This window comes from Ictidomys tridecemlineatus, chromosome 4, assembly GCF_052094955.1.
Source record: "Ictidomys tridecemlineatus isolate mIctTri1 chromosome 4, mIctTri1.hap1, whole genome shotgun sequence".
In the NCBI taxonomy this organism is placed as follows: domain Eukaryota; kingdom Metazoa; phylum Chordata; class Mammalia; order Rodentia; family Sciuridae; genus Ictidomys; species Ictidomys tridecemlineatus.
The window spans coordinates 178358990-178379355 of NC_135480.1; the positions used below are offsets into that span (position 1 = coordinate 178358990).

A 20366-nucleotide genomic window follows, 5' to 3' on the forward strand; every position below is an offset into this window, starting at 1 on the left:
GGGAGGGAGTGACCTGCTTCCTCAGCTGCAGAACGCTCTGGAAAGGGTGCCACAGAACTTGCTGGAGATCGTGGCCCTCTGAAAACCATCTCTCTGCTTTGTACACGGCTGATTCTGCCCTCCAGCTCTTCTAGGATTCACGGTGGTCAATTTTTGCTTCTTTCAGAATCTTTGTCATTCAGGTTATTCTTCAGTCTCAGAAGGTACTAGGAAGTTGGGCAGGAAAGTGTCAAGGCTCTGGAATATTCCTGGGTACCCAGAATTGCTGAGGAACCTTGAGCTCCAAGAATTGACATTGAGTAATTTCACTGGGCCCAAAATCACATTGTACAATCAGCTTCTGTCTTTTCTGTAGATGTCAGGGAAATGCAATTAAATCTTTACCACCTTCTCTAAGGCTCTGGGTTTGATCTCCACCAGTACTGGGCGGGGGCGGGGGGGGGGGCGAAGAAAAGAAAAGAAGGAGGGAGGGATCTGAGCAGGGAGTTACTCTTGCCTAGGATCCAGTAATGAGGAGAGCTTGTAACAACAAGTTTAAATGTTAAATGAAACATCCCAGCGTTTGCCTGATTTCCTGCTTTCTATCTTATTTCGTCATCAGATGTGTTTGGCACATCATCTGGCTGATAACAGGGCTCCATAAAACCAAACAGACCACAGGCAACAGCAGTGGACGCACAGTGCAGTGGTCAGCATTGCAAACACCATGAGCAGAGCCAGCAGACGCCCACAGGGCATCCCAGATACCATCACCTCGGATCTGTTGGGTTCTTTTGAAGTTCCCGTAGGCTGAGGTCTAGCAGTGTCTTTCCCCCTCCAGTTCATCCAGATGAGACAGACTTTCTGATCTGATGGTTTTACAGCGTTGCCATTCTCGAGCCCATCTCTCCACCTTTCATCCCTCCCAACCACATTTGCGGCTCTGCTAGTTGGAATTCTGGGACAGTGTGTGTCCTCACCACACAAAAACACTCTCACTAAGGAGTGAAGTAAACCTCCACCATCTCCACTTTGGAAGTATGGAGTCTTTCCTGAGCCTTTTCGTCAAAGCTCCGCTTTTCCACCCTACCCGTTCACAAAAATTCCAATAAGTGGATTCTTCTATCCCCTTCTATCTCATGTTTGTCCTTGTATCTTTGAGCCAGTAGAATGGATCCAAGTGCTATCTCTTCACCTTGTACAAGCAGAATAAGATCATTTCTGAAGCAGATAGCAGGGGCTCATATGTCTTCAAGAACTTTATTTGAAATTGCTATAAGATGCATTCTTGACTTGAAAGAAATAGGAAAAGCAATTGAAAAGACAGTCCTTCACTTGTGAACATGATTTTGAACCGGGTCAACTGGCAGCACAGCTGTAAGGTGTTCAGAGATGGAGCCACTTGAGCCTCCGTTTCGCAGTAGCCCTGGTGGCAGTTTCATTTGTTGCTGGGAAAATGCACAATGTCTGCACTCGGCTCAAGATCAGATGGTAGTAGGCAGTAGGTGATGGCTCCGCTAGTTGCACCCAAGAGAAGCAGACAGAGAAACCATAGCCTCTAGATTGGGCAGCAAAATAGGAACTCAATTATTTGAGTCATGTTTCCACCCCAGATGGAAGGTCATGTTCAGTTTCTCCCTGGCAGAGCTGGCCAAAGTCCCAGCTACAGCTCTTCTTTCCCCCAGCCCTCCTCCTCCCACCTCTCCAGATACGCAGATGTCCCCCCTGGCCTCTGGGTCAAGGAGGCATCCAAGGTACACCTAAAGAGTGCAGCAATTGAGGGTCACTCTCCTATCACTCTTCCTGCCCTGGGAAGAACACAGGGAGATTGTGTTGGTTGTCATGTGTGCAGGTCTTTCTGCAGAACATAACTATGGCCTCACCTCTGTCATGAACCCCCAGAACTTTGTTTAGGGTTATCCTCAATGACAGTCCCAAAATGTCACAGCTGCAAAGAACCTGAAAATTATTTAGCTCCCTGGTTTCCTAACTTCATCCTGGCAGAGTCACGGATGTTGTGGGAGTACTGTGTGGCTGTGAGGTGGAGGACAGAGCCATCCCGCCCCAGGTGGTGTTTTAAATTAATTTTTAATTATATGAGAAGTTTGAGAACGCATCCTACGTTTCCCCCTTGATCATTCTTGGTGGAGGGTACTCTCTGCTCATATTTTCAGAGACGGTCAGTTATCATCCCCAAATCTCTCAAAGTCTGGGGGCTGCATGTCAAGTTCTTGAAGCCCTCCCTTGGTTTAGAGTAGGGGAAGTACCCCTTTACCTCTCTCACGGAAGGGGTGGGGAAGGACACTGTCTCGAATGCCAAGCACCCATTCTGTGATCTCTCCTGACTTCTGGTTTATTCTCAAGGCAGGGAATAAGCTAACGGGTGAAGAATGGGCTTCACAAGCTTTGGACAGGACTGACCTAGCAGACTGCCATCTTGGGCCATATGCTCGTCTTGGAAACACCAGCCAAACCAAGACAGAAGGGGTCCCCTTGCAGTGTCCTGTTACTGATGGGGACACAATTCTGTCCTTTCTTCTGAACATACCTAATGAAATATATGCTCATGGGCGTTTGTGTTTTTCAGGGTGCAAGAGGGCCTAACGGCTCCGTTGGTGAGAAGGTAAGAGAAAGCAAGTGTCTCTTCCCACTTCCCCTTTCCTGGGGTTTGCTATTGTTGGGGTTTGGGCTGGAGCATCCCATGCAGAAATGTCACGAAGCACAGACAAGCACACCTCAAGGAGCTGCTCAGGGAGGCTGGTGGGGAGCTGATACCTGCTGGTGGGGAGCTGTTTCCTCCCCCCCACACACACACCTTACAAACTCATTCCTGCAGACCCATCCGCTTCTCTCCAAGTGAAATGTCAGTTAGCAAGAGAGCTGTTCCTGTGCTTTTGAGCACAGGTCAGAGAACACATCTGCCTAGTTGACTTCAGAGGGTGGTTTTCTGACTCAGATGTTTAAGTCCTTCCATGAGAGAATCTGGGGGCCTGTCATCAGCCTGTCCTCTTCCTTACAGGGTGACCCCGGCAGCAGAGGCTTACCAGGACCACCTGGGAAAAATGGACAAGTGGGCACCCCTGGAGTCAGGGGACCTCCAGGGCCTCCTGGCCCTCCTGGACCCCCAGGCCCTGGATGTACAACAGAACTTGGATTTGAGGTACTTTCCCCCCTTTCTGTGGTTAAAGAATCATGTGCATTAGGGGCCACTGGAAGGACCAGTCCCCTGAATGCTAGTCCAGTTTGCCTCTGAGTTACCAGCACCCCAAACCACACTGGCATGAGAGGGTGCTCCAGAATCAGATCTGAAAATCTCATTCTTCCTCCTTCCCTAGGATACCGAAGGCTCAGGAAATATCAGGCTGTTGAGTGAACCCAGAATCTCCGGGCCAACTGCTTCAAGTGTAGGTTGACTTTTGAAACCTTCTTATGAGGACAGTCTTGCTGTGGCACTGGAGTGTGGAGGCTGGGGAGGGAGGTGCACATCCTGGCTCCACCCCTCAATAATTCACCTGCCCAGTGCCTTCAGCCCCCACCTGTGCAGTGGGGAGGCTTTGCATCTTGGAAGGTGCAAACAGTTTCTCCAGGGAGAAGCAGTTTTGCACAAACTATCATTTGTGAAAATTTGAAAATTGTCTTTTGTCTCTTCATCTCTCCCCGACCCCCTGCCTCCCTCCCGCTACCATACGGAATCTTCACAGTTTGGCCCATTTCAAAACCCTGCCCTCCTGATAGGCAGCCTCTCTGCTCTGTCCATTCCTGGGAGGCACTGTCCATGTCCACTGTGATGCTCTCCCCTGGATTTCATTAGCTTTGTCCCGTGGGACCCTGAACTGAGCACCCAGGAGCGAACAGCATGGCCCTTCCTGTAGCTGAACATGCAGACTTCCCCCCTCCCCCAGATGCAGGGGGCCCTAAGACTGGAGTCGAAGGGACACTCACCTGGTGCCGGGAGCAGGCCTCTGAGTTTTCTTCTCTGAGGAATTTTTTTTCTCGCTCTGGGAGGGGCATCTGTCCCTCATCCCTTGTTCCCATTGCCTGGAGTGAAACCAGGGGGAGAGCTGAGGGTAGACAGCAAGAGCGAGGACAGGGGAGCGGGCAGAGCGAATCCAAGAAAACCTAAGAATGGGGCTGGGGTTGTGGCTCAGCGGTAGAGCGCTCGCCTGGAACATGCAAGGCTCTGGGTTCAATCCTCAGCACCACATAAAAGCAAATAAAAGAAAGGTATTGTGTCCATCTACAGCTAAAAAATAAATGTTAAAAAAAGAAAACCAAAAAATGTTCATTTATCTGCCTGTTTATTTTCTCAGGGTCCCAAAGGGGAAAAAGGAGACCAGGGACCCAAGGTAAGGTCACAGATCTGCGGTGGAAGGACTTTCCGGCCTGGTTCTGGAAGCATTATCCATGCACTATGAATTATCCCCCCACTTCTCTCCACTGTAACCAGGGTGAAAGAGGGATGGATGGAGCCAGCACTGTGGGACCCCCTGGGCCCCGGGGACCACCTGGGCGCATTGAGATCCTGTCGAGTGTGAGTATCGTCCAGGGCAGAACTTGGCTGTGTATTTTCTCCCTTTGCCAAAGGAGAGAGCAGGGTGGACTGCCACTGCAGGGTCTTGGGTGCTGGGTATGCAGGGCACGGAGCCAGCACCTGGTGTGGGAGCCTTCACCTGCCAGCTTCCTCACCTGACTGGGCCTGCTCTAATGCTACCCTCCTCACACGCCACCCCCCCAAACTTCCCTCTGGTTGGCAGTATTTGTGGTCAACTCAAAAGGCAGCCTAGGAGCATGAGAGGTTTCAGGGTCTTGAGGAAGCCCCAGCTAAGCAGTCCCCCTCCTCCCCTGCCAGGTTCTGAACTTCATTGCTGATACAGGTCACATGGAAGGCTGTGGTCTACTTGTGTGGGCTGAGTGTTCCTGCTCACTAACCCTAGAGTTCACAGACTTGCCTGTCAGTCAGTGGACGTGCTTCCTAGAAGCAGGAAGACCCAAAAGAAAGAAGTGTGGTGCTCTGCTGAGCATGTCCCTATAGGTGTCCCAAACTGTCATCAGAAAGGTCCCTGTACCTTCCAGGATGGGAGTAAAGGGATCAAGAGAGGCCAAGGATGACATCAAATGAGCCCCCTTCATGTCAAGGAAACATGTTTGGATGACCCCCTGGAGAGCTCTTTGGCTGTCTGTTAAAACCAAAAATATCCATACTGCAAAATTCCACATGGAAAGATCTCCAAACTGGTGGGGGAAGCATCCCCTTCCCTTCTGACCCCCCCCAAATCTGTGACATGTGGTTTTTTAGTTCATCATTAAAATTCCCGCTGCACAGAAAGCACCTGGTAACAGGTCTGTCTCCTCCACTTGCCCCTGGGGATTTTTTTACTTCTCTGAGCCCGATATGGGGGAGGCTCATGGCACAGGGGGAAGGCTTCATCAGCATCAGCTGAATGAAACCTTGGATGTCACCCAATTTTCTATTCCTATCACCAACCCACTGGCATAGGTATCAGGGACTTACACTCCACAGCCAGTCCCATGCTGGTCACGTGAATGTAAAGATGCAGGGCCCCCAGTGCAGTCAGGACAATGGCTGTAACTCAGAGGTCAAGAAATCTAAGTGGGGGAACAAGGGAGGAAAATTGGTTTGGGATATGAGAAATCAAGGAAGACTTTCCGGAAGAAGTGACTTTGGGTAGGGCCTAGAAAACAGAGGGATTTTACCAAGTAGACACAGAGGGCAGAACTTGCAGAGCTGAAGTGGCAACCATACCCTGAGCCAAAGCAGAGAGTAGCACTGTGTGATTTGCCCAAGACTCGGGGAGCTGATGGACAGGAGTGGCAGGTGTGGGGGTAGTTGGAGAGCCATGGGAATCTGAAAAGGAGACTGGAATGTGACTGGGATCAGATCATGACCCCCTTAATAGCAGACCCTCCCATTCATGCAAGACAGTGACCCTTCTGGGAGAAATAACATCAAGCTGGTGGACAGTAGAAAGACAGAAAGTCCCAAATAACTGGGAAAAGGATCGCTGGAGTTAAAAAAAAAAAAAATATATATATATATATATATATATATATATATATATATATATATATATATATGACTAAAAAAATCGGGTGTGGGTAAGGATGTGGGAAAATAAGTCATCTTGTGTGCTTCTGTGGAAGTGTAAATTGTACGGCCTCTTTGAACGGTTCTTTGGCAATCTGTCGAAACTAAAAATAGGCATACTACAGAATTTCCACATGGAAAGATCTCTGCACAATATGGTTGAGTGGAAAAAGCAAATTCAGGAATAAAGCCTGCTGCCTTTTATGTAAAATAACCACATGAGCAAACATGCACACGCCCACCCCCCCCAACATTAAATGCTTCCTATGGGGATATAGACATAAGTATTAACATTTACATATCTATGTACATATTTAAAATTTTTAAAAGAGAGGAGGCATTCACGTGTTGTGCCATTTTAAAGTTAATTAAAAAAGAAAAGTGACAAGACGGCTCAGGGCGGTGTGGTAGGAAGCAGGAGGGATGGGTGTGATTGGCAGGGGCCTTGGGGTGTGATCAATATGTGCCTTGCTGGGTGACTTCAGTGAAAGCCTCACAGTCAGAAGCAAGACAGAACACATGCCATCTTTTGTCCTCATGCTATGATTTCTCTCGTTTCAGTCTTTGATCAATATCACCCATGGATCCATGAATTTATCGGACATTCCTGAGCTCATGGGGCCTCCGGTTTGTATCCGCAGCTGCCCTAGGGTGAAGTCCCTACCCAAGTACCCTGTTGAAACAATGTTGTGTTGATTTGGGATCCTTTCCGATCCTGAAACGTCAAGCTAGAGTATATCAGGGTAGAATGGAGAGAATGGAGGAGCCTGTTGGAGAAGTTGCTTTCATATTAATTTGATCATGCAGAGAGTTGTGTCCACTGCAGCAGAAGTTTCTAGTCCTAGGCATCGGAAATATGTGTCATAGAAATCAAGGGATCCTAGTAACAGACAGATTGCTACCTGTGCCATGTTCTGGGCGTGCTGTTATCTGCAGCGTCCAATTTCCAGGAAGAGCCTAGAGGGACGCATAGCTGTGTTAATGGGAACCTGGAGCACGAGGAGGGAATATGACTTGCTTCAGTCTTTCTAGTCCCCTTTTAGAGATGAGGAAATTGACACACAAGGAAGTGACTCTACTTCTGCAAGTCCGCAGGGTTGGCCCGTGGCACAGCAGGACGTAAGAAGAAGAAAGCTCCCTCTTCCCACCTGTACAATAAATCCCCATTGCATCTGCTGGCAGCTGGGAAGGAGGAAAGCTCTTGCTTAGGAGCCTTGGGATTCCAGCCCTAGCTCCACCACACCCCACTCTGAGCCCCAGATCCTCTTCTCTGATAGCACCTTGCCATTTGGGGATGGCTTATAGGAGGTGAGGGATGTGAAGCTGATTTGTGCCCTTTGGCACTGTGAGTCACCATGGAAACCAAGGCTTATACCTCTGCAGCTGTACAGGGCCCAGGGCTGCTTGGGCTGTCACTGCAGATCCCAGGGGAGTTGGCCTGTCCATCCATGCCCTGGAGAAAATAAGTCATCTTGTGTGCTTCTGTGGAAGTGTAAAATCCACTAGTTGCGCAAAGATTTTTGCAGTTATCTGAGAGGTTGTCGGCCACCGGCTTCTCCTGTGGAGTGATGTCGGTCTGTGGGTTGTCTGAATCTTCTGCACTGCATCCATATATATATATATGAGGTTGGCAGGAAAAGGAAGAGGGGCCCTGGCCCCCACCATAGGACAGTACCAACTTTTTTTGTCTCAGGTCCTTTAATTGGCTAGTTATAATTCTCACTCCTGCCAAGGGAAAAGAGCAAACCCCACCATCATGAACCCACATCCTCCCAGTCCCCTGGGCTGCCTCCTGACCCACTCCTCAGAGTTTACTCGTGAGGTCCTCATGCCATCTTCATCACCCCTAAGGATTTCAAGTGCTGAGGGACCTCACCAAGGAGGAAGCTGCAGAGTGGGTCTCTGGGTGCCCAAGTGTAGCTTCTGCCTCTAGTGCCAACTAGCTGTGTGGCAGCAGGGTTTCTTCCCTCCCAGGCTCAGCATCTTCTGCAAAATGGGGCAGCAAGACCACCAAGCCCTCCCTGGGGGACAGCTTAGGCCCTGGGAAGGTGCTGGGGCCGCATATTCCTGCTGGTTTGGGAAATGCTTTGTCTTTGGTGTTTCACAGGGACCGGATGGTTTGCCTGGGCTGCCCGGATTTCCAGTAAGTTCCATCTGTGCTCAGGGCTGTGCTCATTCTGTTTCTTCCACCTGGAATGACATTTTTGCTCCATCTCTACATGACCATGCTCCAGCACCATCTCTTTCATTAATTTTTGTGTCCTTGTTCTCACCTCGAAGGGTCCCCTTCTTTGAGTCTCATGGGGCTTTATTGTCACCACTCTTGTGATTCTTTTCTGCCTTAAATAATGGTTATTTGTCCCTTTGTCTGTCTTGTTTGTTCTTGGCTGTTTTGCAAAAACCTTGGGGAGGGTTAGGTCCTATTCACGTCTTCTTACCCCAGGACCAACCAAAGCCTAGCTCACCATGCATGACAGTAGATGCTTTAGGTAGAAAAAGTTCAAGTAGATGAAGTCCCTGAAGGGACAGGATGTAGTGGTGGAAAGTGGGGGAAGGAGAACCTTGGGATAGGATCCTAACAGTTAACAGTCCATATGTGCCATTATGGGGCTTATACCATGGAAGAGGAAGATCCATTTCTACATCAAAAGTGATTATTTGTGTCTAAAAGTTTAAATGTGTGCTGAAGCCTGGCCCCAGGGCAGGATATGAACAATTTATTTTAAGACCCTGCACCTTAAGTCCTAATGCCAATAGGTGACACACACCACTTCTAGGACCAAAGAAAGAAATTTATCAAAATGTAATAGAAATTTGTTCTTCCCAGTAGAATTATAGGTCATCTCTGTTTTACTTTGGGGAACAGTTTTACATTTTCTAACGGAGCATAAACTACAGTGACACTAGCAATACGTGTTAACTAGACTTGAGAAAACAGTCGGGAGTGCCGACCACGGCATAACACCTCGGTTAGCAGAAGAGTCCAGACCTCAGCTCCACCCCAGCTTGACTGCTCCCAAAGCCAAAGATTGTTCCAGAACACACCCTCCTCTCAAGAGTGGCTGTGTGTTCTGAGGGAGTCCCAGGCTCCTCAAAAGAGCCTGTTTACCACTGTAGGGCACAAGGAGGGGACCAGATAGGCAGGATCCAGGCTGCCAAGGGAAGCTCCACTGGACATATTTATATATTGGGCTTGTGAAAAGTTTAACAGTCAAGTGTTGAAATGCATTTTGGAGAGGATGTTGTGAGTCACCATGACAGACATCCAGTATCTGAGGACTTGAGAAGAGGTCACCTCTGGGTGGGGCATGTGGAATTTGGTTCTGCAGAGGGGTGATGCCATCCCTGCAGGGGTGGCATGAGCATGGGTACAGAAGCAGTGGGGTGGGGGGTGCAGGGAGGTCAAGGGAAGGAGCTGCCCTGGTGGTGTGGAAGGTAAGGTGCAGGCCTGGCTGGACGGGCTTGGGAGTCAGGCTAGGGTGCTGGCCCCATCTCACAGGTAGTGGGGAGCAAAAGGATGAGAGTCATAGAGGGTGAGTGTTGGAGTGAGTGGGCAGCAGGATGGCTCAGGGGGGCAGGGGTTAAGTTGAAGCAGCTTCCTTGCTGGGAGAAACCAACATTTAGAGAAGCCCGGAACCTCTGGGCCTCCTGCCACTCAGGGTCACTTTCTTTTAGACCACAATTTCTGGACCTCTTAAAAAATCTCCGAAAATCTCGCAGCTAATCATGACTTCTACCTTCCTGGGGAATGGCATGCTCTATTTTTCTACATTGGTGGTGGTGGGGGAGTTTTTCTGATTGGTTAAAGCATTTTAACAGACAACACAATACCTTCCAATAATTCCCTCCAGGGCCCTAGAGGACCAAAGGGTGACACTGGTGTGCCTGGATTTCCAGGACTCAAAGGAGAACAGGTGAGGGGGACCAGGTGTCTGGGTGAGATCGTGCTGTGGAATTTGCTGACCATTTCCAGTGCCCTGGACATGAATGTTAGCTCTCCTCTTCTCTGAGATACAATTCATATACCATAATAATTTCTTTAAATTATATTCAGTGGTTATTAGTAGATTTGCAACATTGTGTAACTACCAGTGCTATCTAATTCTAGAACGTTTTCTTCATGTCCAAAAGAAACCCTGTGTCTATTAGCAGTCACTCTTCAGCTCCTAACATTTATTATCTCAGGGTTCCTCCATGGCACAGGTTATCCATGGGGGCATGAAATTGAATTTCACCATAATTTGGAAAAAGAATGCCACTCAGCACCCCCTTGGATGCAGTGGGTGGTCTGTCACCTACTGGGTGTCCTCCTTAGAATATGCATACTCCCCAGGGACGGGTTTTTCTCCAGCTCTAGAACCAGGTTAGACCTGCTACACAAGTGACATTCACATTTGTGAATGTCATTTGGATCAAAGCGTGCCTAGCTCATGAATAAAACGAATGCCAATATTTAGAATTACAAGCTGGGGCCTTCTGCAGCTGGATGACAGTCCTGGTCCACAATCTTTGGAATAAATATTTAGCATGCAGAGCACTTCCTGAGCGCTCCCCGGGGACAGAACCAGTCTTTGTACCTTCTACATTTGCCTCTTAGAATTAACTTCCCGGGTGATTTTTATAGATGAGGGAAAGAGTGACAGCCATAAACAGATCACAAAAAATCTAGATTGAATTCTCTCACCCGCCCATTCATTTGTATATTCATTCCTCTTTCATCTACTACCCACAACGGTGTGCCAGCAGGTTCCTATACTGATCAGCAGGGGTGGGGAACAGACAGGAGAGGTGGCAGAGGGCGTGTGCCAGAGAGCTTGAGCGGGTCCCCTAAGCCTGCCATGGGGAGCCAGCAGTGTGCTTTCCAAGAGGAGAGAGCATGACAATCTCTTTCCCTCCTCCATCTCCTTCCCTGTCTCCTTATTGCCACACAGGCCTCCACAGAGGAAGGGAGAGGCTCTGGTGTCTGTTGGGCCACATGGGTGGAGGGTTGACATGCTTGGGAGACCTTTGGAGCCACATGGGGTCAATATCTTGGGTGCTTTTGCTGCCAAGCGCCTGCAGGGAGAACAGTGCGGGGCAGCTCTGGCTTGGAGAAGAGCCCTTCTTGCTTCCAATGCTGTTCCTGATGTGACAAGGTCAGATGGACCTGGCGGCACTTAACCCTCTGCTGCTGTGAATGACGGGAACAGATGCCCCAGGTGGCCCTGCTCCAGCCATTGCAGCCCATGTGCTTCCTCTCACTTTGCCTCTAATGCTTTTGTGCCTGCTTCTTCTCGCTGCTGGCGGACTCAGGACTGCCTTTCCTCACCAGCGGAGTGGTAAGACCCAAGTATCATGCATGGGCTTTGGGGGATGGAGGAAGAGGCTGCTCTGCTCGCTTTAGTACCACTGCCTGGCTGCTTTGAGCTGGTGTGGCCCAGCCCAGCTCCCCAGCGGCCAGCATCAGACCTCCCAGGGAGACAGAAGGTTTCTCTACTTGGCCTTGCTCTCTGGACTTTTGTCTTCTCAGGACCCTCTGGGGATAGTGGGTGGCTCTGCCGAGGACAGGATTGAGGGTGGGATCCTTCATCCTTGCCTGTCTCCCATCTCTCCTTCTCTAACTAACATCTGGGATAGCTTTGCCTGACCAAGTAATTTTTCGCACAGCAGCCTGGAATTTGGAGGCAAAGCTGGCCATGGAAACACAGGGCCCCTGTGTTGAGAGAGGCATCTGGTGTCTTTACCTTCATCTCTTTCTCAATTTCAGAAGCTTTAACAAGAATGAGGACACTAGATAGGAACAGATCTTAAGTCAAGTTGTTAGGAAGTCAAGCCACCAGATATATCAGGAGCCAGAAGTTCCTGGAGGGGTATCATGTAGCAAGAGGTGGAAGGACCATGCTAGGGCTGGTTCCTGGATGATTGATAGTGAGGGTGCAGATCGATCATAGTGGGAGTCCCGGAGGGCCATGGGAGGCTATGGCCTGTGCTATGACACTGTAGCTCTGATGGTCAGTGGAGGGATTGTGGTCACATAGGAGGCTGTCGCAATCCTCTAGTAATTTTGGGGTGCAGTGGGGCTGGAAGGGTGTTGTGAAGGCAGGACAGAGGTGATTAATCATGGCAGCAGGCCTGAGAGGTCTTCGTGATCCACTGGGCACGATAGCAGGAGCAGGTGTGACTTCACTGAAAGGCTCTCTGCATTGCAGGGTGAGAAGGGAGAGCCTGGCGCCATCCTGACGGGGGATATTCCTCTGGAAAGGCTGAAGGGGAAAAAGGTAATTGTGTCACCAGGTGCTGAAGCCACCACACATCTACTTTGACTTTGCATATTGGTGCCTCTAACAGTGTTCCTCAGACTGACAAGTATGTATCTCCCCATTTTAGGGTGAACCTGGAATGCACGGGACCCCAGGACCCATGGTAAGCCACAGTGTCTCTCAGCTGAGCCTGGACTGGGGTATGATAAAGTTATAATACTTTCCTTACTTAGATGCAGTCGTCCCAGTCATGAAAACACAAAAGATGTGGCAAAGCATCCACATGTTAGAAAGGCAAGCTGCAGTTGCGTAAGCTTCTCAGGGCCCAGCACAGTAGCAGCCAATCCCTCTTCCCAAGTGCCCTGTGGTTATTCCCTCTTGGGCCTCTCTTCTCCAGGCAGTGACTCAGGGACCCAGGAGAGTCCGTGCTGTGACTCTGCCATCTTTTGGATTCCAAGTCACACCAATATCTTCCACCTGGCAGGCTGAGTTTGGGGTCAGGGAAGACTGGAAATAACGAACATCACTTTGAGTACACTCTCTTTGGCCAGAACTTAGATCCCTGGGGCCTCAGACATGTAGCCATAGCTGTGTGTCCAGGAAAGAGGGAAAAGCAGATGGTGGTGAGCCCTCAAGGTCATACCACAGTTGTTAATCTAAGATTGCCATTTGACAGGAAGCCCTGCTGTTTTAGTCAGGGTTTTTTTTTTTTTGTTTATTTTTTTTTATTTTTATTTTTATTTATTTTTTATTTTTTTTTGCTGCTGTGACTAAAAGACCCAACCAGAAAAATTGTAGAGGAGAAAAAGTTTATTGGAGGGCTCACAGTTTCAGAGGTCTTATTTTGTAGAAGGCTGGCTCCATTCCTTGGGGCTCCAGGTGAGGCAGAATGTCATGGCAGAAGAATGGGGTGGAGGGAAGCAGCTCACATGATGATCAGGAAACCGAAAGAGGTCTCCACTTGCCAGATACAAATGTATAACTGGTAGCCACGCCCCCAATGAGCCACTTCCTCCAGCCACACCCATCCGCCTCCAGTTACCAGTTAGTCCCATTTAAGGTCAGATCACTGATTATATTAAGTCTACAACTCAATAATTTCTCCTCCAAACCTTCTTTTATTGTCTCACACGTGAGCTTTTGGGGGACACCTCACATCCAAACCATAACACCCACAAAATCTCTCTGAGCTTTTTGGATTCTATCTGCTGCTTGCCCTCTTCTCTGGGCTTGTTTGCCCATCTGTTGGAGGAGGGGTGGGATTAAGACTAGATGGTATTTTAGGTGCTTCTGGACTGGCTGTTCTAGGGATCCAACACAGCTGGACAGTTTTCCTATTATTTCTCTCAAGGATGAGCCCTAAACTTCTCTGTCATACATTTCTTCCCTCAAAATGGAGAAAATTCAGGTGGAGAACATCTGTGTGGGTCAGACACTGTATTGGTCTCTCACACGGCTCGTCTCATTTCACACTCATAACCCTAAGATGTGAATAGCAGGATCCCTGTTTTATGGACAAGGAAACCAAAGCTCCAAGAGGCTAAGTAACCTGCTTACTGTCACATTGCTTTTAAGTGGCAGGCGGGGAACTTGAGGCCAGCCTCTCAGACCCTACATCCAGAATCCTTCCACTGCACCCCACTATTTCCAAGGAGCAAGCTGCCCTGGATTCTTGCAGAACATTGTGGGCAGCAAGCAGCATCGTACATGGGGTTGTTTGGTTCAAGCTGGATCTCAGCCCTGGGGACACAGGATCACGTGTTTGTATAACAGTCACCTGTCCCTGGTGAATAACGCATATAATCTCCAAGGTGCATCCCTCAAAAGGCCTTCTGAGTAATATTCCATTGTGAATATGTGCCACATTTTCTTTATCCATTCATCTGTTGAAGGGCACCTCGGTTGGTTCCATAGCTTGGTTGTTATGAGTTGATCTTCTATAAACATTGATGTGGCTTTGTCACTGTAATATGCTGATTTTAAGTCCTTTGGGTATAAACTGAGGAGTGGGATAACTGGGTCGAATGGTGGTTCCATTCCAAGTTTTCTGAAGAATCTCCATACTGCTTTCCATAATGGTTGTACCAATTTGCAGTCCCACCAGCAATGTATAAGTGTTATGTTTTTTCCCATATCCTCATCAACATTCATTGTTACTTGATTCTTGATAATTGCCGTTCTGACTGGAGTAAGAGGAAATCTCAGTGTAGTTTTAATTTGCATTTTTCTAACTGCTGAAGATACACAATGGAATGTTACTCAGTCATAAAGAAGAATGAAATTATAGCATTTGCCAGTAAATGGATGGAACTGAGGACTGTCATCCTAAGTGACAAAAGCCAATCCTAAAAAACCAAAGGCCGAATGTTCTCTCTGATACGTGAATGCTAACTCATAATTAGGGGGTGAGGTAGGAAAGAATAGAAGTACTTTGGATTAGACAAAGGGGACTGAAGGGAAGGGAGAGGGAATGAGAATAGGAAAGATAGTAGGATGAACCAGACATAACTATCCTATACGCATATATGATCAATATAACTCGACATGTACAACCAGAAGAATGGGACGTTATACTCCATGTATGTATAATATGTCAAAACACATTCTACTGTCTCGTATAACTAGTAAGAACAAATAAAAAAAAAAAAATAAAGACCTTCTGAGGCCTTTGTTCCCTGAGGTCAAGGAGACCACACTGTGGAGTAGGGTAGCTGAGAGCCAAGGCAGACTGAGAGAGTCTCCTTCAGTACTGGTTAACCACTCTGTAGCCTCCAGTACCCTGGGAAATACAAACGGCAATGGGAGCCAGCAGGTGGCTGCAGATGGCGTGGCGATTGTCCCACTGAAGGCCAGCTTGCTCACAGCTTGCCAAACACAGTCAGTGAGGGCACCTTTTAATTTGCATCAAGATGCCATCTGGGCTAGCTGTGGTCCTAGTGACGAGTATAACTTCCATCTCCTTTGCAAATTCACTAGGGTCTTGTTTCTCAAAGTGTGGTCCGAGTGCCACATCACCAGCGTCCCCTGGGAGCTTGTTAGACATTTGGAACCTTGGCCCCGCCCAGACATGCTGGATTTGCATTTTAATAAGACCCAGGTGGTTCCTGTGCGTGTGGATATTTGGGAGGTGTTACCCTACCACCTACCAACCAAGTGACTGGTGCTGTTAACTCTTTCTCTCCTCTTTTCCTTCCCTGAGAGCACTGTGGACCAGGGACTTTATGTATACCCTGTTTCAACACAGTCTTTATTTGCTGTCTTTGGGGGAAGGGCTGGCCAGGTTAATGGTGGCAGAAAGAAGGGACTTGCAGGGCTGCCGGTTTAAACCTGCCTTCCCCTGGGACAAAGAGCAGACCCAGCCACAGGAGTGGGGATGAAGCAGGTTCTAGGAAGAGATGCATGAGTGATGGTCTCCTGGGCTGAGCAGCCTGCACCCCAGGTGCTAGAAGACATGGAGATTCCTGCAGGGAGCAGGGCAGTAGCTCAAGAAATGGACTGAGAAAGCCAGCGCTGAAACAGGGTCCTTGGGTCAGGGACTGAGCAAAGGAGAGGGTGCCTGGCCAAGACTGGTCTTCGTGACAGGTAGGAGGAAGGCAGAAGCCAAGTGCCACCAAGCAGGCCTTCTGGTGGGGTGCAGGCCGTGTTATTCCTAGTGGGGCCTGTGGGGACCCCTGGGACACACAACCTAGGGCAGGGGTCCGAGTTGTGAGCACTGAGCCCTGAGCGACTGACCTCTTGCTGTGCAGTTAGCCCTGACTGTGAGGAGCTGGGCCCAGCATCTGGGCTGGGGCGGAGCCTGCAGGCAAGTGGAATGTGGTGGGGGCTGAGCAAGTGCCCCCAGCCGGGGAGAGGCAGGAGACAGGAACTGGGCAGGTGGGGGCTTTGAAACCGCTCCCTGCCCTCCTTCCTCCCCTCCATGGGCCCTCCGGATCACTGCCCACAAAGTCAGGCTTCACACCTCCTGTCCCCATAGTCTCCGCACCTTGAGTTTCTAATCGGGGGTTTGTTTTGCCTCTAGGGGCCCAAAGGACCACCAGGACACAAAGGAGAATTTGGCCTTCCAGGGCGACCGGTAGGTATGGGTGCTCCTCAGACTGGATGGAAGGGGGTGCGTGGCCAGGCTGGCCCGGGGGCCAGGGGCTTACTAAAGTGTCTCCTGTGGGTCTCAGGGTCGCCCAGGACTGAACGGCCTCAAGGGAGCCAAGGGAGATCGAGGGATCATGATGCCGGTGAGTGCCACAGCCACTGACCCCTCCTGGGTCACCCTGGGGACAGAATTGGGAGCTGGTGTCCCATGAGTGGGACCGACAGGTCAGGTGACGTTTCAGAAATGTGTTTCTTCTGTCTCCACTGCCATTTACAAAGGTCCCCCCACCCAGCCCTACCCTCTGGCTCACTCTCAGGAGATCCCTGCCACCTAGGGCATCTCAGTGGGCCACCAGCCTCCTTGTGCAGACCCCAAAGGGAGGGCAGGGAGAAGGGGTCTGGGTGTGTTCAGGAAATGTGATTCCAAATTCCAGGGCTTTGGCTCCAGGGTGGTGTCCTCTCCTCCCTCCTGAACACAGTCCCAGGGTGCTCATATCACTAGGGCTCAGTGGGTGCTTATGAGTGATTATCCAAGGCAGACCCGCCACCTAGGACCTCCCACGATGGGGCATGCTGGGGGAAGCAGCAGGGTCCAGGCTCTCGGAGAAGAAAACCAGTGTGTACTGAGCACCTACTGTGTACCAGACACTGTGCAAAGTGTAAGGGCAGTAGCCCACTTCATCTTGTTGATAACTAACCCGCCCATCAGACACTCTGTGGGGTCCTTGTTTTACATAGGGGAATATTTTTTTCCCCAAAAATGTGTTTTAATACTATGTCACAAAAGAAGATTTTGAATATTCTCTTTTCCCCTTTCCTTTTTTTTATTGTTTCTTTTTGGTTATATATAACAATAGGATTCATTTTGACACAATTTTTAAAAAGCGTGGAATATAATTTGCTCCAGTTCAGTCCCCAGTATTTCCCTCTCCTCCTCCCTCCCCTCCCTCCTCTTCCCTTCCCTCTACTGGTCTTTCTGCCATTTACTTTTACTTCTTTTTTCTTTTCGGTTAGTATCTTGTGGATGTATATATTGGTGAGATTCACTGTGGTTTATTCACATAGGGACATTAAAAGGTTAGGTTACATTTGTTCCTCTGTTTTTCCCTTAACCCATCTCTTTTCCCTCCCCCTAGCCCCTTCATCTAGCCAACTGATTGACTTTCCTTTTTTTAGTTTATTTTTTAGTTGTAGTTGGACACAATACCTTTATTTCACTTATTTATTTTTATATGGTGCTGAGGATCAAACCCAGGGTCTCGCATGTGCGAGGCAAGCACTCTACCCAGCCCCTCAACCTTCTTTTTTGATGGACTCCTCCATGGTTTCCCTTTCTCACTCTCTCTCTAGAAAATACCATGATTTCATCCTTCTTTATGGTTGAGTAATACTCCATTGTGTATGAATACCACATTATCTTAATCCATTCATCCGTCGAAGGGCACCTTGGTTGATATATGCCTATATCCCTATAGTATGGCAATTTTTGGTCTTTGGGATCTATACTGAGGACTTGGAGAGCTGGATCATATAGTGGATTCATTCCTAGTTTTTAAAGAAATTTCCATACTAACTAGTGCTACACCCACAATGTGTGAGCGTACCTTATCTGTTTCTCCACATCCTCGACAATACTTATCATTATTATATTCTTGATAATTGCTGTTCTGACTGGAGTGAGATGAAATCTCAATGTAGTTTTGATTTGCATTTCCCTGATTGCAGAGATGTTGGACATTTTTTCATATATTTGTTGACCAATTGTATTTCTTCTTTTGAGAATTGTCTGTTTAGTTCTTTTGCCTGTTGTTTATTAATTGAATTATTTGGGGTTTTGATGTTGAGTTTTTTGAGTTCTTTATATATTCTTGATCTTAATGTTCTATCTGAGGTGTGCATGGCAAAGACCTTCTCCCATTCTGTCGGCTCTATCTTCACATTCTTAACTGTTTCCTTTGCTGAACAGAAATTTTTTAAATTCTTTGCCCTCCTACTTAGTGATTTTTGGTTTTGTTTCTTGCACTTTAGGAGTCTTGTTAAGGAACTTGGTTCCTGTTCCAACATGTGGGAGTGTTGGACCTACATTTTCTTCTAGCAGTTGCAGAGTTTCAGGTCTAATTCCTAGGTCCTTGATCCACTTTTGTGCAGGGTGTGAGAGAGAGAGAGGCCAGTTTCATTCCTCTACATATAGATTTTCAGTTTTCCCAGCACCATTTGTTTAAAAGGCTATTTTTTTCCTCCAATAAATGTTTTTGACACCTTTATCTAATATCAGATACCTGTATCCATGTGGGTTTGGATCTGTGTCTTCTGTTATGTCTCGTTGGTCTTCATATCAGTTTTGGTACCAGTACCACGCTATTTAACTCTAGTCTCTTTTGAGGTCAGGTACTGTGATACCTCTAACATCTCTCTTTTTGCCCAGGATTGCTTTGGCTAGTCTAGGTCTCTTAGTTTTGCAAATGAATTTCAGAGTTGCTTTTTCTAGTTCTGTGAAGAATTAGTAATTGGATGGGGATTGAATTGAATCTGTATGAAGCTTTTGGTAGTCAGGCCACTGTGATAATACTGATTCTGCCCATCCAGGAACATGGGAGGATGGGACCTACAGAAGTTAGGGCTGCCACTGAAGGTCACCAAACCAAGAAGCAAACACAGCTCTGTGTCCATTTTGCTTCTGTGTGTACCACAGTGCCTCACTTTATGTGTTCAGAAATCCAATTTTCCTAAAGTATTAAGGGTCTGGCTCCTGCTCATCAAGCCCCCTGGAGCCGGTGAACCCATGGCTCCATTTAGGGGAGCCCTCCTTGTACCTGCCTGTCAGCACCCACCACCCGCTGCATGTCCTCCTCTGGGCTGGGATGAGAAGACTTTGCATGATCCTAAGGCCAGGCTGAAATTGACTGTGCTGTTCAACATGAGCTTTGTTCTTAATTTCGTCCCTCTGAGGCTCTCCTTCAGGCCCTTCCACGCTAGGGATGCACTGAGAGCTGGTAGGCTTCCTATCAACTCAACACTCTCTGGGAGTCAGACTCTGAGTTCTAATCTTGGTTTGCTGTCAGTGGCTGTGTGGTCTTGAGCAGGTAGCTTCCCCTCTCTGGGCCTCCTTATCTGCATGGATCAACCAGGGACAATACTGTTGTCTTCCTGGTGGTTTGCTGGGAAGATGCAAAGAGGTCACAGATGTAGAAGTGCTCTGTGGATAGGTCCACCTATCAAGGTAGAAGTTGGTGGCTTCAGGGGACCCTTCTTTCCTTGCTGTGTGCCCAAAGCCTGGAGGAAGTGTCTTTCAGCTGCCTCTACCCTCTTAGCAGCCTCAACTTAGCAGTGGCCTTTCTTTTCTCCCTTCAGGGCCCTCCTGGTCTACCTGGTCCTCCAGGCCCCCCTGGACCACCCGGAGCTGTGGTTAACATCAAAGGGGTGAGTTGGGGTGTTGGGGAGACTTTCCCAGAGGATCAAGCAACAGGCCCCAGACTGGCATGAGCTGGAGTCCAGTTCCCTGACAGCCTCACCTCTCTCCTTCTATTTCCCACAGGCCGTTTTCCCGGTACCTGCCCGACCACACTGCAAAACACCCGTAAGTAGCATGTGGCCACTGCCTTCAAGGGTGGGCTTTGCACAGAGAGCAACTCAGAGAAGGTCAGCCTCCGTGCTGGGCCCCTCCACCTCTGAGCATCTTCTGAGGTCTTTTATCACTTATGGATACACCCTTCAAGGATATAAGCTTTTAGTTTTCAGGGTCGTCTTGAGTATGGTCTTTAGTATGATCAATAAAACAGTGTCTTTTATCAGTATGATCACATTAGCTTCATGCATGGAGCAATATTTTAAAAAAAAAAAAGAAAAAAAAAAAAACTAAAGCCAACCTGTGGTTTCTGCACTGGGAATTGGGGCTACAATCCGTAACTACCGCCTTCCATCCCTATCAGGGATCACGTCACAGCCCAGCACAGAAC

General features: G+C 48.5%; 1 protein-coding gene across 1 annotated transcript in view; it reads left to right on the top strand.

The window, feature by feature from the left end:
• The window catches only part of Col15a1 (collagen type XV alpha 1 chain), a 110232-nt gene that overhangs the window by 68867 nt on the left and 20999 nt on the right, over positions 1-20366 (top strand). The window contains exons 16-29 of the mRNA XM_078047873.1: positions 2567-2602; positions 2999-3139; positions 3315-3383; positions 4290-4325; positions 4427-4510; positions 6647-6712; positions 8193-8228; positions 9937-9999; positions 12274-12342; positions 12452-12487; positions 16343-16396; positions 16494-16553; positions 19762-19830; positions 19946-19987. Of these exons, the coding sequence (XP_077903999.1) occupies positions 2567-2602; positions 2999-3139; positions 3315-3383; positions 4290-4325; positions 4427-4510; positions 6647-6712; positions 8193-8228; positions 9937-9999; positions 12274-12342; positions 12452-12487; positions 16343-16396; positions 16494-16553; positions 19762-19830; positions 19946-19987 (861 nt within the window). The remainder of the gene's footprint in view (positions 1-2566; positions 2603-2998; positions 3140-3314; positions 3384-4289; positions 4326-4426; positions 4511-6646; positions 6713-8192; positions 8229-9936; positions 10000-12273; positions 12343-12451; positions 12488-16342; positions 16397-16493; positions 16554-19761; positions 19831-19945; positions 19988-20366) is intronic.